Below are 19,138 nucleotides of genomic sequence, written 5' to 3'. Positions count from 1 at the left end.
TCCTTTCCCGAGTACTGGGATTAAAGGCATGGGGATTGTACATCCAACACAAAGGCAAAATAGTAATGTGGAAAGAACTCACAGGCTCTTTTTATACATAGTTGAAAGAATGCTAACTGCCTTAGAATTCTATCTGCGATTGGCTTAAGCAACTGTCAGTTATGTTAGTACATGTCTAATTGGCTAGGGCTATCAGGGGTTGGCTAAAGCTATAGTTTCTCCATTTGGGGGCAAGCATGGATGGGTCCCAGGCTCTGTCCATAGTTGGTGTCTCTGTGTAGCAGACCCTGCTGCAGTCCAACTTACAGAAATCTGCTTGCCTCTGTCACCTAAGTGCTAGGATCACAAGTATGCACCACCACCACCACCACCACCACCACCCAGTGAGGTCTTTTTTCTTCATCTTCCATTTTGGATGGTACTGTGAGAAAATTACCTAGCAGCACAGTGGCTTGTAGATTAGGAAGAATTTACCAAGGAGACTGAGAAGAAATAGAGAAGTATGTCATAATTTAGATACCAAAGAAAGTAAGTGCAGCCTTGAGATTCATGAGACACTGTCTAGAAAAACAAAAAGGCCATCAAGAACCTAATAATGCAAGCAAAAATGAAATTTTCTTATAGTTGTATACTTTGTAAAATAGAACACTTTACATATTATATGTGGAATATATGAGAAATTAATGTTCTACATTTCAAAGAACTATTTGCTCCAAAAGATCTAGTATTGTGCCTTGGCATTAATGCTGTGTGGAACTGTAAGAAAGCAAACACTTCACTGTATTGTCAATGGGAATGTTTTATGATGAACATATTGAAGGGGATTTAGCAAAATTGAAAATTCACTTTCTGTTGACTGCACAGTCTTTTTTCTAGGAATGAACCTCAAAGATGCAAATCCAAAAGCATAAAATGTGATGCTCCACATTTGTTAATGATTGTCATTGAACAGATAGTAACAAAAAAATGAAAGATCCCTATAGACCAGTGGTTCTTAAACTTCTGGAACCCTTGAATACAGTTTTTCATGTTGTGATGACCACCCCCCCAACCATAAAACTACTTTTGTTGCTACTTTATAACTGTAATTTTGCTATTGTTATATATCATAATGTAAATATCTGATATGCAGGATGTATTTTAATTATTACAAATTGAACATAAAGCATAGTGATTAATCACAAAGCAATATGTAATTATAGATTGTGAAATATTTATTTCTAATTATAAATAAATGAAATTTTGTCTTGAAGCATGGTATAGCATGAGTAACAGTCCTAACATCACAAAAGTGAATTACATTGCTACATTTTGCAATAGTATTAGTAAAAACCCAACATCAGTGAGAAGGTTGAGATTGCTTCTTCTCACCAGACAAGAAATTCTCAGGGCAGTTTTTGCAAGAGCACAGTGAAGATCATCTTCCACAGCAAGTCTCCCACTGTATTTAGACTTGCTAACCAACAAGCTGGAAATCCCTATTTCACAAAGAGATGTTGTTGGAAATGGAAGAAGATGAAACACAGCCTCAGACAGAGCACGCTGTGACTGCAAACACTTGGTCCAGAATTTTGTAACTGGCATTGTAGAGATAGTAGTTCTCACTATCTCTGTATCACTGTTAATAAGTTCAGTGAACTCCTTGTTGTCTCAAGAACATCTTCAACTTTGACGGTGAATGGGCTTCTGGAAAATGCAATGCAATTTCATCTGCAAGCATGTGCAAGTGTCTTGAGTCCATCAGCTTTGCTGCTAAAATAATTGGTATCCTTGCCATCAGAGCTCGGATGCTTGCTATCAAAATGGTGTTTTAGTTTGTTTGGCTTCCTAGATTTGACTGATAGAACGTCACAACAGGTAACATATTGTGATTTCTCAATTTCTGCTGTAATTGTTTAGGTAAAACCATACTGTAAAAAATCCTCACTGTGTCTTCTTTTTTTTTTTTTTTTTCTTTTTTCGAGATGGGGTTTCCCTGTGTAGTTTTGGTGCCTGTCCTGGATCTCACTCTGTAGACCAGGCTGGCCTCAAACTCACAGAGATCCACCTGGCTCTGCCTCCCCAGTGCTGGTATTAAAGGCGTGGGCCACCACCGTCCGGCGATTTTCTTAGCATTCTACTTTACATGGCCCATTGTCATGGGATGGTTTTCTAGTGAAAATAATATATAACAATAGCTTTAATAATACAAAAGATGATACCTGGCATAGTGGAAATAGCAACAAGGCACAAGAAGATCTGTACTACTCAGTGTCTTTTATGAAAGGTATGAGGACATTGTGTTTGTGTATTTCTTAGCTCTATCTACTGAAAGGACTTAGTAACAAAAGAAATAAGAGAAAATATATCCTTGAGCTTCAAGAGGAAGCCACCAGTAGGGGTATGAGAACAAAAGGAATTAATGAAAATTTGCAGTGTATCACAGTATTGATTCTACCAGGCAGGAGTCAGCTAGATGGCTCAGTGGGTCAAGACACACTGCCCAGGTCTGAAGACCTGAGTCGGATGCTTGGAATCCACATAAAGATGGAAGGAGGGGACCAATCGCATCAAAGGTGTTCTCCAGCCTCCACATGCACACCCATGGCACATGTGCCCACACATTGTGTACAGACATATACAATAATAAGTCAAATTCAAAAATACAACCAATGGACATTGTTACAGATTGGTTTACCAACATGTAAAGAAATCTTTTAGATTGATTTTAAGTAGCTGTTTACTGTGTTTTTCTAGTATATGGTATCCTAAGCACAAAATAACATCTTGTAGTTTGTTTAGTGATTATTCAGCATTACTACTAATGGTTATTTGAAACTATTTAGGCTTCATGTGTCATAAAGCATATAGAGAATTAGGTTAATGTTGCTAGGCGAGGAATTCTCAGGGTAGTGAAAGTCCCAGGGTAGAAGCTTGCAGTGAATTTGAGAAAGAATAGTGCTAGAAGAACTTCAGATTTCAGGAAATGTGCTGAATAGAACAGGTGTAGTGCTTATAAACTGCCTGATGTTGAACATTTTGGAAGAGGTTTGTATTTCTGTTAGAAAGTGTGGTACTAATTTGGTGATTATGGAGTCTGTAAGCAACTCTTATCTAGTTTTGTTGTTGTTCCTCCCTAGCTTCCAGCTCCAGGCAGTCCCGCTGTGTCCGCCTCCCAGGTGCTGGGGTTACAGAGGTGCTCTGCCATGACTGCCTTATGCAACATGCTTTTTGGTGCTGATACAGGGGAAACCGGGGTCTCTATTTGGGGTTCCTGGACTCATTAATAAATAAATTGAAGAGTGGAGTCAGATGGAAGTACAAGGACAGCTTTGTTAGCGTTTTAAGAGAAAAACCACAAGGCAGGGAAACTGTAAAACTTCACCTGTTGCCCAGAGGAGATGAATGGAGGAGGGATGAGGAAAAGGCCACGCCATTTAAACTGGCATTGAGGCCAGGTGTATGGCCGGCAGTCGGATGCAATGTGAGTTGGGAAACTTGGTAAAGAAGTCCAGTATGTTTGTTTCGGGCGTGAGGGGAGCCCAAAGTGTTAAGGAAAACATGCTTGCAAAAGAGAAGAAAAGGAAAAAGCTATGCTTTTCTGAGTAATTCAAGAGCAGGCAGCTTTATGATCTTCCCCCTCAAATGGTTGTAATTCTGTACTAGAGGCAGGGATTCTGGGAAGGAAAATTCCAGTATCTCATTAAAGAACTAATTTCACGTATCTCTTTATTATGGCTTAAGGTGATCCCATCTTCCTAGGAGTGGTTCCTTAGCCAAAGTGATTAAACCAGCCCAACTGGAATATTAGTTCTGCACCCAGGCCAGAGATTCAGTAGTGTTGAGATGGAATCCAGGGTCTTTTTTCTACATGTTGAACTATGGTCCCAGCAACTTGGCAGGGGGTGGGGGTGGGGGAGGCAGGGAGAGGGTGTGGCAAGAGGAGAGAGTGGTGCTGGGAATTGAACTTAAAGCCTCATTCAAGATAAATTAAGTGCTCTGCAACTGCACTGTGCTCTCAGCTCCCTAGCATGGTCTTTTCACTGCAGATGTAGGCAGCTCTTCCAAGGGAACTGCTGTGTTCATGGGAATTAGGGTCTCCTTTGGCTGCTTCTTAGTCTCAAATCGATTAAAAAAATAACCTTCTCAGAAGAAGGGGACTCAAAGCAGGCAAGCCAGCAGGTGCTGGGAGGAGGTAGATGAATAAGAGGGCGAAGTGCTGCTTTTTGAGGTAGGAAGGACAGGAATGGGAGACTAGAAGAAACTGCGTGAGGGAAGGGTAGTGCTGATGGCGGTGTGAGAATGCCAGGCGTCAGATCAGTGGCTTCGGATTTGGGTCAGTATGGGAAACGGGAAGATAGAGAGTGGGAAAAGAAAAATGCTTTTCCTTAACTCACACAGGTTTGGCGAAATGATACGTGAGATAGTTGTTAACAACCATGTTAATTAAGTCAGTAAGAGTCTTTTAATAATAGCCAGACCAAGAGTAGGCTGGCATCTCTAAAATGTTTCTTGGTGCCCCTAAGTTCAGGGGTGTACCATTTTTTAAGACAAAAACCACAATGACATCAGTATTCTTAGAGGGTTTGGAATAACCTTGTAACATCTGTCTTTTTGCAGAGCTAAGCAGTATTTTCCAGACACAACACAATTTTGATTTGCACTTCCTCTAGTTAGTTTCAGTTTGTTTTAGCTTGCATAAACATTAATTATTTTGGTTAATGCATCTGGACCATGCATGGTCAGGGTCACTGATGGTCCCAAAGCATTGCCAAGGGGGATGTGGCTATTGGGGTAGGGGGTGGAAAGGTGAGAAGTGTCTAGGCCAACACAGTGAAGTTAGGACAAGATGGCATTACCTTAGTCAGTTCATCTGTAAGTAAAGATCTAGAAACAGTTGCTTCTAGGGAAAGGCTTCTGAGATCAAAGCACATTGCCTCATTTACAAGATTACACAGATTTTTGTGTGTGCAAGCCAACACATGCATATAGAGGTCAGGGGATAACTTGTGGGTTCTTTCCTTCCACCATGAGGATCCAGGGGATCAAACTCAGGTCACTCGGCTTGGTAGCAAGTGCCTTTACTCACTGAACCATCTTTCTGACCTCTTTCCATCTTAAAAAAAATTTTTTTTCATATGTATCAGCCTTCTTGAGGCTTGTTCTCCTGTGATTGATAGGCCTATTTGGATTACTCTTTGTTTTTCTTTGTGACAAGCTGCCAGCAGATGACCTGGTCCTCTGACTCTTAGAATCTTTCTGCCTCCTCTTCTTAAGCATTCCCTGAGCCTTAGTTGTAGGAATTATGTAATATGTATGTATGTATGTATGTATGTATGTATGGCCCATTTGGATTACTCTTTTTTTGAGACAGGGTTTCTCTGTGGAGCTTTGCGCCTTTCCTGGATCTCGCTCTGTAGACCAGGCTGGCCTCGAACTCACAAAGATCCACCTGCCTCTGCCTCCAGAGTGCTGGGATTAAAGGCATGCACCACCACCCCGGCAGTTGTATGTCTTTGTAGTCTCTTTTGGGCCGTTTAAAGTGCCATGTTTCCATTTTACAAAGAGAGTTCAGATTCTAGTCTCTCTTCCTCTCTCTTTCTCCTCTTCTCCCACCTTCCCCCTCCCACCCTTCTCTCAGCAAGGTTTCGACTATGTAAACTCACTCCTATCCGCTACACCTGGGTGGAGCACAAAAACACATTCCAAGAACAGGTTTTGTTTTGTTTTGTTTTTTAAGACTTTCATGTAGACTCACAGGACATCACAGTATTATATTTTACATAGTGGTTATGTCTCCATAACCATCATGCAATATCAAAGTCAGAGACTTGACATTAGTATGGTAGTGTATGTAGTTGGGTTCCATTTCCTCATATGTGTATAGATTTATGTAACCACTGTCAGTGCAAAATGATCACTCTTCTTGAAAAGAATTAGGAAAATTGGGCATGGCGGAACATGTCTGTTATCTCAAGACAAGTGGGAGGTGAAGGCAGGAAGGTCAGAAGCTCAAGTTCATTCTCAGCTGCTTAGCGACTTCAAGGTCAGCCTGGAGAGAACCTGAGGGGAGGGTGGCTTTAGACCTGACATGGTGGCACTTGCCTTTAATCCCATCATTCTGGGAGGCATCTCTTTTGAAGCCAGCCTAGCTATGCTGTGGGATGTCTTTCTGTATGCTGTGAATATATGCTGTTTCCATTGGTTAGTAAATAAAGCCGCATTGGCCTATGGCAGGGCAGGATGGAGCAAGGCAAGAAAATCCAGGAGAGATACTGAGAGGACAAAGAGTGGGAGGAGAACTGAACTGCCCTCCAAGGAGCAACATGTAATGGGACGCAGGTAAAGCCACGGAACACATGGCGATACGTAGATAAATAGAAATGGGTTAATTTAAGATGAAGGAGCTAGCTAGCAAGAAGCCTGCCATTGGCCATACAGTCGGTAATTAATATAAGCCTCTGAATGATTATTTTATAAAGGGCTACAGGACCTCGGGGCCAGGTGGGACTGGAGGAACTTCTGCTACATAGCTACAAATCAAGTATCAACATATCAAGACCCTGTCTCAAAAATCAGAATGAAAAAAAAAACTATAAAACATCTCACCTCAAGTAGAGCATGATGAAAACAGAGAAACAGTTTTACTCAAGTGTACATGATAAACCAGTGAGTTTAATTGTGGTTACTTAACAGGAGCATGGGCTACACATGAAGAAAATGTCTCTTTCTCCACCATTGTTAACTGCTAATAAGCTAAGGGAGAGGGGGAGCCCTGCCACACACATTTGAAGCAACCATTAACTGTCTAGCAATCTGGGGTGGGGTCAGTAGTAGGGCCTCAAGAGCTCCTCCTAGCAACCTTTAACTATGTAAGTTTGGGCGAATATTACATATTAACCATATGTTTAATTAAGGGCTTCTTAGATTCAGCAGAATTTTTTAATTACTTATATTTCTTTTCTATTTTTGGGAGACGGGGTCTCACTGTGCAGTACTTGCTGGTCTGGAGCTTACTATGTAAATCAGGCTGGCCTTGAACTCACAGATCTGCTTGCCAACTGCTGGAATTTAAAGGCTAACACCACTATATCTGGAAATTACCTGTATTTCTGAAAACATTTTTCCTTTTGATCTTGCTTTTTTGTTTGTTGCTTAAGAAGTTTTTTCTTACTCTGAGTTCACAAGTAATTCTTTGTTCCTATGAGAATATATATGGTTAGGTTTCCCTTTTAAAAATACACACACACACCCCTAAGATAGTCAATTTACAAAGAGAAAATACTTGTTAGGTATGGTGGCACTCGGGAGGCTGAGGGAGGAGAATAGGGGATGTAGCCACATAGATTTGGCTCACAGTTTTATAGATTTCAATCCATGGCAGATTATCCCCATTGCCTTGCACCTATGGTAATACAGAACCTCGTGGTGGAAATATGTAGCAGAATAAAAGTCACTCATCTACCTCATCAGCAAGTGAGAATCAAGAGGAAGAAGTCAGGGTCATAAAACATTCTACAAGCCGGGCAGTGGTGACACACTGCTTTAGTCCTAGCATTTGGGAGGCAGAGCCAGGTGGAACTGAGTTCGAGGCCAGCCTGGGCTACAGAGCAAGTTCCAGGACAGGGACCAAAACTACACAGAGAAACCCTGTCCGGGAAAATAAACAAACAAGCAAGCAAGCAAATAAATAAGACTCCCTACAAGGGCACTCTCCTAATGACTGTGACTTCCTACTGTGCCTTATCATGCAGTCTCCCCACTGTCTTTTTGTTGTACTTGGGGCAGCCGTTGTCTATCCAGCTACAGCAGGTATTTTTTATTATACTTTGATCTGTGGTTATGGAGGTGCCTGTTCCACATTGCACATGTGGAAGTCAGAGGATAACTTGGAGAAGGCAGTTCTTTCCTTCTACTGTGCTGGTCCCTTGGTGACAAACATCTCTATCCACTTAGCCATCTCACCAGCCAAATTCTAAAGTGTTTTATTTCTTTTTTTTTTTTCTTCATTTTTAAGATGAGGCCTCACTTTAAGATGAGAGACTAGGTGGTCTCACAGAGACCCATCTACCTCTGTCTCTGGGATAAAGTGCTTGTACCATTATGCCTGGCCAATTTTAAAGTTTTTAATCTACTCAGATAATTATTTTTGGGATCAGAAAGAGTAGGGATTTAATTGTGTCCTCTTTCCTGAATGGATAATAGTTGTTTTTTTAAACAAAATCTCAATCGTTCAATTTTATCAGTAAAGACTCGGGAACCAGATGCTGGGGGTGAAAGCCTGTTAGTGCAAGAGAGGCAGAGAAATACCCAGCTGATCTTCCTCCTCAGCCAACATCCCAGAAGCTTCCTCCTCCTCCTCTTCCACCATCTCAGACAAGATTCTCAAACTGAATGTCCCTCCCTCCTGCTTCCTGTGCATGTCTCTATCAGTCCTCCTGACTCCCTCTCACTCTCTATGGTTTTTTCCTATGTTCACTTCCTGTCAACTGGCTTACAACCTCTTGACTTATGGTTGACTTTATTTAATCCTGTTTACAATATTCAAGCAGAAAGCTTTTGGATTAAATGTGTTGAGCCACATCACAACTAGAAACAGGTTTTTCCAGTAAATCTCGGGGTTCACAGTGTGATCAAATATACTGTAACGTTCCTCCCACCTTTTCATCCAAATAAAAAGGAAAGGTTTTTAACTCTAACACAGTAAAACTATTTACCATAATGAAGCTATTTCTCCCAAGGTTTCCACCGTGTCCAGCTTGGTTGTATTTGGCAGTCTTAGGATTAAGTATTTTTGAGTTTAAAGTTCTGTAATATGTTCGTCAGTCTCATATGAACACAGTAGTTTTAATGTCCTGAGAAGTTTGTAATCCAGAACTGATCTTTGGGTCACTAGTCTGGAGCCAGGATTTCAGGCCACTCAGCTGGAGGTAGTAGGCAATACCAATTGGCCAATTTACTCTTTTTTTCTTGGGACATTTTCTCTTGATGATCTGTTCTTTTTCTTCAAATGTTTTCACCTGTTCAGTGGTCTGTGGATTCCTTAGTTGGATGCTTTTATTCTCCTGGAAAGATAAAAAGCAAAACATCCCAACTCTAACTCTGGGGTTGGGGGTTTCTTTTTTGGCAGGTTATATCTTTCCTAGGGCAAAATATTTTTTGGCAACAGAAAAAGTATTATATTTCAACCTAAAAAATTCTTTTGAAATTTTGAAGCTAAATATACCTTAGTTTATATGGATAAATATACCTATATTCTCCTTCTCTTTATATATAAGTTCAAGGTTTAAATGTGTTTAAAAATAAGTTTATTAAGGTACACAATATTTTGGGGAACACGATACCACATTTCCTCTCTTTTTGTCTAATTAAAGAAAGCTTATAACTAATACAAGAAAAACTATCCAATATGTATGTACAATATATACAGCCAAAAATTACATTAATGATGTCTAGTCCATTAACATTTGACAGATTCAGATTAAAAACTCCATTATATATAGTAACAATGTCCAGTCCAGTAACATCTGATAAACTCAGACCAAAAAATTTTCATTATTTATCTTATTTAAAACAAGTAGTTCCTTTTTAAAAGTAGATTCTATAATCTCCCTTTATATCTTATATCACAAAGGACATTGGCAAATATTGGTGGACTCTTTTTTGCTTTATGAAGAGTCCCCAGTTGCCAGTTCACCAATAAATATGATATCCATAATTAGGGTATTATCTGGTTCAATATTAGGGTTGCAGGCTTATTGGCAGTCACAAAAGCTGCTCTTTGTTCCTGTCCCCACTGGAAATTAGCTGCCTTTCTACTAACCCTGTAGAGAGTTTTTATAACAATGTGTAAATATGGTATGTGATTTCTATAGCATGAAAACATACCAATTAGGAGCTATATCTGAGTTTTCTCCATGGGTAGTGGGATTAAAGGCGTCCACCACCACTGCCGCCGCCATTGCCTTGTTCACTATAACTCTATAATTTAGAAAACAACTAATTTATAGAGTTCCATCTGTCTCTACTGGAATTAGAGGCATGGACTACCACCTCACTGCTCAAATATTTAGTCTTAGCTCCAAATCACTCCACCTCTTAGAGTTTTAGAAAACAAGTTTGAACTGTACTAATACTTTGAATTTATTTAAAATATTTTTAATACCAAACAACAAAAATATTATTTTTATTTAAAAAGAAAACTCCAAAGCTGATTCCAAGATGGTGTGGACCATGTGGCAGTCTACAGTCTAACATTCTAACATGGAATTAAGACATGTGGTTTAAGAACCATTTCACACCAGTAAGGCAAGTGTGCCTTTGTTAAATTATCATTAAAAAATATTATTATATTTTTATTTTTTCCATACTTGATCAGATGAAAGGCATTTGTTTGTCTTTAGAAGTTAGTCTGGATTGAATGACCAAGCTGTCTGATGAACTATCATCTCTCGTTATTCAGGAGGTCTCTCCTGTTTGAATCTAATCTTTATCAATCTTAATGATATCCACAGCTTTTCTTCTCCTGTGGAAACAAAGGCAAAACCTCTTCTCCAACCTAACACATATCCCAGTTTCCATTCTGAGGTTAACACACCTTTAAAATATACAAGCTGGTTTAATTCAGTTTTTTTCTGCTGTTTAGTATCTCTCTGCAGCTGTTGTTCCTTTCTCATTAGCATTTAAAAAATGCAAAGTTAATAAAACACTTGAGAATCCAATTAGTTCTTTTTTTAAACTGAAGTCTCTTGCTTTGGGGATATTTGTTGTTAATTTCTGCCAAAAAAATTACTGCAAGCTCTTTGCCAATGTTCATTTTCTGCCCATAATAAGGCAATTTCAGCATTAGTAAAAGGTACCACAATTTCTGCTGGGTCTGTTCCTGCTAATTGATGAAGTCTCATTTTTTTCTTTCAGAATCAATTTAGAAACCTTTTCTACACAGGTCTTTAATTTTTTTCTTTTTTTACTCTGTGTGCTAAAGATATCTATTCTAAGATACTATCTTCTCTCCGCATAAGAATTCCTGTTGGAGATTGAATAGAAGGCAAAGTAACTGAAATATGATCAAGCCTTGGATCCAAGTAATCCACATGTGCATCCTATAGTTTCTTTTCTATCAGCTCCAATTCTTTCTCAGCCTCAGCTGATAGTTTTCTTGGACTATTTTAGCCCTCTCACCTTGTAAGGTTTGAAATAAATTATTTAGCTCTTGAGTAGTTAAGCTAGTTGTGGGCTGTAGCCAGTTATTATCACCCCAAAATTTTTGAAAATCATTAAATCTCTCCTGATTTGTCCCTTCTATATTCAAATTTTCTGTAAACCTATTTTATGTCCTAAATAATTGATGGAACCTCCTCTTTGTGTTTTTTCAGGAGCAATTTGTAATCTCCATCAAGGCAAAATTCTCTTCACTTCATTAAACCTTTTTTCCCTAAGGTATCGTATCTGAATCAGCCAGTAAGATACTGTCTATATAATGATAAATTTTAGGCTGAGGAAACTGTTCTACAAATTATTTCTAACGGCTCTTGTACTAAATATTAAGACTGTTGAACATTCTTTGTGGAGGAACTTTCTACTGATACCCTTTAACAGGTTGTACATTATTATAAGTAGGCACTGTGAAGATAAATTTTTATCCTTTTCTTGTAAAGGTATAGTAAAAAAGCAATCTTTTAAATCAATCACTATATTTAGGTAATAAAGAAGGGAAGGGAATTCCAGGATGTAAAGAGCCCATGGCTGAATCACCTTATCCATGGCTCTTAAATCTGTTAACATTCTCCATTTTTCTAGATTTTTTTTTTAAGATTTATTTATTTATTATGTATACCCAGGAGAGGGTGCCAGATCTCATTACAGATGGTTGTGAGCCACCATGTGGGTGCTGGGAATTGAACTCAGGACCTCTGGAAGAGCAGTCAGTGCTCTTTACCTCTGAGCCATCTCTCCAGCCCCTCTAGATTTCTTTTTAAATGACAAATATAGGAAAATTCCAGGGACTAGTCAGTTCTTCATTTTGTTGAGCATTTAGCTGCTCCTGAACCAGCTGTTCTAGTGCCTGTCATTTTTCTGATGTCAAAGGCCATTGTTTTACCTACAGGCTTGTCAGTTAACCATTTTAAAGGTAGGTCTGTTGGTACCTTTGAAAGATCAGTAGCTGTTGTGCCCTGTTTATGTACATCCTGAACAGTCTTGATAATTCCTTTTAGTGTTTTTTTTTAAATATTTATTTATTCATTGTGTATACAGTGATCTGCCTGCATGTATGTCTGCAAGCCAGAAGAAGGCATCAGATCTCACTACCATGTGGGTGCTGGGAATTGAACTCGGGACCTCTGGAAGAACAGCCAGTGCTCTTAACCTCCAGCCTCCCTTTTAATATTTTTTTTTCAGAAGCATTCTTTTATGGTTTGTTTCTGAGATTGGAGGAATGTTAATGTTTTCCATTGTGCAAGCAAATCATATCCTCCATAAATTCATGGCTGTATTAGCTACGTATGGCTTTAATTTTCTTATTTGTCCTTCTGGTCCTATACACTTGACCCATCTTACACTTTCTTTTACCTGAGATAAAGTTCCAATCCCTAGAAGCTAAATATTTAGCTCCTGAAGAGATCAATCTGGAGTTGGAGATATTGGTGAAAGTTTTGTTACTTATCTGCTCCCATGTCTACTAAACCTTCAGTTTCAGTGCCATTTATTTGTTTTTTTTTTGTTTTTTTTTTTTTTTTTTTTTTTTTTTGGTTTTTTCGAGACAGGGTTTCTCTGTGTAGCTTTGCGCCTTTCCTGGAGCTCACTTGGTAGCCCAGGCTGGCCTCGAACTCACAGAGATCCGCCTGGCTCTGCCTCCCGAGTGCTGGGATTAAAGGCGTGCGCCACCACGCCCGGCTTAATAAATCTTTTTTTTTTTTTTTTTTTTTTTTTGGTTTTTTGAGACAGGGTTTCCCTGTGTAGCTTTGCGCCTTTCCTGGAGCTCACTTGGTAGCCCAGGCTGTCCTCGAACTCACAGAGATCCACCTGTCTCTGCCTCCCGAGTGCTGGGATTAAAGGCGTGCGCCACCACGCCCGGCTTTTTTTTTTTTTTTGGTTTTTCGAGACAGGGTTTCTCTGTGTAGCTTTGCGCCTTTCCTGGAACTCGCTATGGAGACCAGACTGGCCTCGAACTCACAGAGATCCGCCTGCCTCTGCCTCCCGAGTGCTGGGATTAAAGGTGTGCGCCACCACTGCCCGGCTTATTTGTATTTTTAGCTTTGATCTCTGATCATTTAGAGCACTTTGCCAAAATACTTGTTTTCTGGTCTCTCCTGAACTTCTTATTTAGAAGCTGTTCTGTCCTTGATTACATCCAGAGCAGTGTTGTTTTTAACAACAGGCATAAGTCTTTTAATTGCTCTGTGGATAAGTTTCTCTGATGCTGACAGGGAATGATTGAACCAAATTTGATATTGGGGCTTACAGGAGGCCCTTCAGGTCATTTCCCCATGGCAAAGGGTTACTTTGCTTGTCTCATTGATCTGCATTTATTAGTCCAGTGCGGGCCTCTGCCACACTTTTTATATACTCCAGAAGGCTGGGGCCTTCTGCTTGAATTATGTCTAGAATAAACACTGTTTCTAGGAGCACCTTGCCTATACTCCCTTTTCATATGACCTGGTCTACCACATTTTGATTTTTCTTGATATTTTTAGAAAGCACTGCTTATTACCCAGGTATCATCATTAAAAGTATGGGGTCCAGTATCAACTGTATTTTGGACCCATACTTCTATGGGTGCTGATCTTGCCTTTAAAGGCCTAACACCCTTTTGCATTCTAAATTAGCATTTTCAAAACCCAAAGATTTGATTAATATTTGTCTGGTTTCTGAATCTGATACTATTCTATTTACAGTTGAGATCATTTGTAAAAAATTAGTGAAGATTCTTTTGGGCCTTGTATAATTTTAGTAAATTACTCAGACCTCTTTCCTCATTCCTAACATTGTCCTAAGCATTTAAAGTTGCTAAACAACATAGCACTAAGGTGTGGTCATCAAATTCAATCTGTCTTTGTAACTCAGCATATTGACCTTCACTAGAAACTCATCTTGGGAAGTATTGATACCTCTGGCACCATTTCTTTGTTCTATGGCTCTGGCTTCCTCTTTGCACAGTGTTTACCAGTGTAACTGAGGACCCCCTTCCAGTATCATTGTTGTCAAATCTTCCCAGTCTTGGGGGATAATTCTATTCTGAGTTGCCCATGAATTTAATATCTGCTTCACAGAGGGTAAATGCATACTATATGAAACAACTGCTTCCTTAAATTTCCTTAAGTCTAATATTTCTATAGGATTCCTTTTAACTTCTTCATAACCTTGTGGGTGCCTACCATCTGCTCGTCTTTCTTGTATAGTAACTGGATAAACAAAGGTTGGTGTTCTAACAAACTTGGGCCTCCCCTTTCAGTTTTATTATGTGGTGGCATGGTAGGTTCCTTCTAAATTCCTCTGTGTCTGAGTATTTTTCTTATTTTCATTTGTAAGTCTTTCTGAGGCTTGTATCTTATCAATCTACTTTTCATATTTGGCACAAGAAAACCACTAGGGCTATTAAGGATAAAATATGAATTACTAGACTGATAGTAATTATAATTGATATTATGCCAAACTCAGTTTGTGTGAAGTACATGGAGTCTTCAGCAATAGGGACTGACCTTCAAGCTCTATACTGCAACCAAGGGCAACAGCAATAACATGTATTATTTGGGGAGTGTCTTATATTCCCCTTAATGACAACTCAAAAACTGGGTTCTCATGCCTAGTATTAGAGTTTTGTTAGAATAACCTATGGCTTGTGTGGAAGAGCATAATCAGTTTAAATGGTAAAAATGTACACGTGTGTTTAAATTTTTAATTTGCATCTGTTGAGGGTCAGACTTAGATTCTCATATGTGTGAAATTTCAGATGGATTTTTAAGAGATTTTTTAAATTTTTTAACTTATGTGTATGAGTGTTTTGCCTGCACGTATGTGTGTACACCACTTATGTGCAGTTCCCACTGATCTCAGTTAAGGTCATTGGATCCCCTGGAACTGGGGTTACAGATGGTTGTGAGCTGCCATGTGTGTGCTGGGAATTGAACCTAGGTCCTCTGGAAGAGCACTCAGTTCTTTAACTGCTGAACCATCTCTGCAGCCCTAGGACTTTTTTGTTTGTTGTCTGAATATACATAGATAAAATTGGCCTTTGGATTCCTTTGTGTTTGTTTTTATGCATTTCACTGTACAAAGATATGAGTCACTTTTCTTGTTGCTATGACAATACCAGATGTTTACGGGGGAAAGAGCATTTATTTAGGCTCATGGTTTCAGATGTTTCGGTCTTTGCTCTGGTGACTCTGGACCTGTGGTGACATAGGGAGCATTTAGAGGAGACTGTTCCCCTCATGTGGAAAGAAAGTAGTAGAGGGACTTGGGTCCAAATGTCATCAAGACATGTATCCACTAACCTATTCCCTTTAATTTCCCAAACACCCAAAAATAGTGCTGCCAGCTAAGCCTGTAGGGGACATTCACCCATGAGTATCGGAAAATCTTGGAGTTTCCTTAAGTCTATATTAGATCAATGCATTGTATGTATTATATTTATCTATGAGAGAGGACTTTCCCCCATAGAAACAGTTTGCATCTGTTCAAGGAAAACACAAAATAATGTGGAAGCTTTAAACAGAGATGATTGTAATTCTTCCAGAAATTCTGATTCTGTAAGTCTGGAGAGATCCATAGTTTCTTGTTCTATAGAAAACATATGTGACATTGGGGTGCAGGGATGACCCATCAAATACACAAAGAACACAAACTACTTAGGTTTGCACAACAGTGATAGAGAAGTTGCTGATCAGTAAAAAACAAAAGCCATTGGGCATGCCAGTTAAAATTAAAAGGGCTTTTGCAAGCAACATTTAGCATATTTAATATATATAGTATATATATATATACACACAAATCCCTTATGAATTTAGAAAGCAAATATGAACTTTAAAATGTTAGGAATAAAAACCCCCTCTGGTTACAGTTTAAATGAGATGCAGTGGTCTCAGTATATTAAACTTCAAATTCAATTTTGTCTTTCCCAGTTGGAGTCATTCGATGCCCCGTGTGCAGTCAAGAATGTGCTGAAAGACACATCATAGACAACTTTTTTGTGAAGGACACCACTGAGGTTCCCAGTAGTACAGTAGAAAAGTCTAATCAGGTAAGTGTAAATTCAAGCCTTCACTACCTATGATGAAGCAGCTTAAATGCTAGAGGAGTCTATAGAAAAAGCCAAACTTTAGAACATTAATAGACAAAAACTATATCTTTTTAAGTGTATGAACAATAGTGAATAGTGCCAGTATAGAACCCTGTGATTTTTATTATCATATTTCTATATGCTACAGAGAAACTGTTAGCTTCTATTTAGCGTTATTTAATTTCTTTGTACTGAGTTATTGGGTGTTGAAATTGTTACTTTAGTCTTTTTTTTCTTTTTCTGTGTATTGGTGTTTTGCCTGCATTGCAGTAAGCATACTACATGTGTGCAGTGCCATGTATGCATATGGTGCACATGTCTGTGCGCACTTGATGGTTATAATAAAATTAGAGGACAACTTAATGAAGTTGTTTCCTCCTTCCGTTTTTATGTGTAGTCTGGGAATCTATCTTAGGTCATCAGGCTTGCAGTGTCGGACAGGAAACAGCTCTCTACATGCTGAGCTATCTCTATACCTAGAGGTTTAGATGTTTAAGAAAGAAAGTCTTGTGTTTGTGGTGTTGCTTGAAAGCATTGGTCAGTAGCATTGTCCAAGGTGCTGAATTTTGATGTGCAGCAGCATCTTCTTTTTCACTCCTTTCAGCTTAAATGTAGATACGTTATCCATAGGGAGAATCTATGGTCTTCTGTCATGGAATGGCCCTGTTAAGGTGAATTCCCTTGCATGGACATGTGAGTTTTAATTCATTAGTGTCTCCTAGGTGGTTTCTTTTATTTGTAACAGAAGATCCAGAAAAGAACTAAGTCTAATTCTAGTTCTGGTTAGGAAAAAATTATTAATTTTGTCTGTTGGGATTTTTTTTTTATGTGTGACTAGTTTCTGTGCTCCCCCCACCCTTTCATTTTCAACTTTCTTATTCCTGAGGTATAACTACAGGGATTTAGGGTTTACTTTATTTATAAAGAACTTATTTGATACTAATTAAAATTCTGTTGTTTTAACAGTATCCATATTGCTCCCCAAAGGCCACATTGGGTTTGCTTTAGGGGATAAACTATCTCCTTGTGAAACCAGCTTTACCTAATGGAATTGGCCTGGGTTTACCTTAGGTGTAGTGTGTAGATGCAGGAGACCCTGGGCTCATTGGCCTGCTCTAAGGATAAAAGTATAGAAACTGATTTTGGAGACTATGAGTTGATCGTTTTTTTCTAGGCCTGTCAGTGGCACTTACTTTCTACCTTGCTGAGTGTTTTGTTTTGTTGTTTTGTTTTGTTTGTAATAGACTCTTTTCCATGCAGCCCAGGGTGCCTTGAACTCACAGTCCTCTTGCTTTCCTCCCAGGATTACAGGTATTACCACATCTTGCTCCTATTTTGCATTTTATATTTTCTTTCACTTACCAGAGATCTGGAGTGGTGCATATTAGACATTCCTCATTCCTTTTTGTAGCCTACAGTGGAAGATTAGAAATTTAAGTGGTATCCTTATAGACACAATAATTGAACTCAAGGGGATATCCCTAGATCTAGCAAAAACCCTACAGAATCAGAGGAAGAGAAGTGGATCCAGAGTGGCATTGAGAAAGCAAGGAGGATTGACAGATTGTGCAAGTAATTAGTAACATTGGGTAGCATTTATCAACAGTGTGAAAAAAGGTGAAGATGATAAGCCCTAAGAAAAGGCAGATTTTGGGTTCTTGCAAATAACAGATATTTGGCATTTGGCCACTATGGGGATTAACCCACAGAGTCTATTTAATGGTCAAAGGAATTTATTTGGGTGGGGGGGTAACTCACAAGACAGAATAAGAGAATTTCTCGCAGGATCCTGGAAAGGTGAGACATGGTCCATCGTAGTTCTCTGGCGAGCTCTGCCCTGGTCTGTACCAGCACCTCAAACCACAAGGTAGCAAAGTGAAGAGAGAGCCAGGTTCATACATCCTAGGGCTTAAGGGTCCCCAATGGCCATGTCCCAGGGGCATGTATCTCATGGTCATAGGCAGGTATAGCAACTACCTACTACCTTACTAGGGGTGGTGCTTCAGGGCATGGCTCAAACAACCATCCACTATAGGCAGCTTCTGAATTATGTGCATTTTTGTTTCCAGCTACAAAGATACTTAGTGTTGCCACTATCTACACCATCATACCAGCTAAATACATACACTAGATACTCTCTCTTGTTCACGTCCCATACCCAGTGCACTCTCCAAACTTATTTCACTTCCTAAATCTTCCATTCTGTTCTCATCTTCACTTATATTAACCCTCATTCAAATTACCTTACGTGGGAATGTTTTGCACTTATCTATTCTGTTCTTTTGCATTGCAGTAATAGGAATTTTAAAAATGTAGGTCTATCCATGTCTTTCTTATTTAATCTTTCTTCAGACAAAGACCACCATTGATTGTCATGTGGCCTTCCTTGATCTGACCCCTGCCTGCCTTACCACCAGCTCCTTCTCTTGCCAATCCCCCACTGATTCCTATACTAAAATCCTGCTTTCTTTCTTTCAGTTCTTTAAGCCTGCCATGTTCTTCTTGCATTTTTGTTTGTGCTGTTCTCCGACTAGAAAGCTTTTCATTTAGTAGCTTTCATAGCGTGGTGTTGATGAAGTCTTTTTTTAGGAAGAAGCTTTAACTGGGTAAATCCTGTGTCTCCATCATAAGCGCTGACAACTTTTTGTACATTTCCTTTTATTAGCACTTCTTAACAGCTTGAGCATTATGTGTCTTTCCCACTTAATCTTAAGAAGAACTCAGTAAAATATGTATCACTGCCCTCAATTTAACAATGAGTTCTGTATCCTGCTCAACACCATTGTTGCAGTTATGGCTTCTATTGTTTTGATAAAACACCATGACCCAAAGTAACTTGGTGAGAAAAGGGTTTATTTCCACTTGAAATTCTGCAACACA

At 39.1% G+C, this 19,138-nt stretch overlaps 1 protein-coding gene across 2 annotated transcripts in view; it reads left to right on the top strand.

The window, feature by feature from the left end:
- The window catches only part of Trim24 (tripartite motif containing 24), a 104,235-nt gene that overhangs the window by 32,292 nt on the left and 52,805 nt on the right, over positions 1-19,138 (top strand). For both annotated transcript variants that reach the window (XM_076566511.1, XM_042274546.2), the window contains exon 2: positions 16,101-16,219. In XM_076566511.1, coding sequence (XP_076422626.1) covers positions 16,101-16,219 — 119 coding nt within the window. The remainder of the gene's footprint in view (positions 1-16,100; positions 16,220-19,138) is intronic.

This window comes from Peromyscus maniculatus, chromosome 3 (genome assembly GCF_049852395.1).
Source record: "Peromyscus maniculatus bairdii isolate BWxNUB_F1_BW_parent chromosome 3, HU_Pman_BW_mat_3.1, whole genome shotgun sequence".
NCBI lineage: Eukaryota > Metazoa > Chordata > Mammalia > Rodentia > Cricetidae > Peromyscus > Peromyscus maniculatus.
This window is presented reverse-complemented; position numbering and strand designations above follow the sequence as displayed.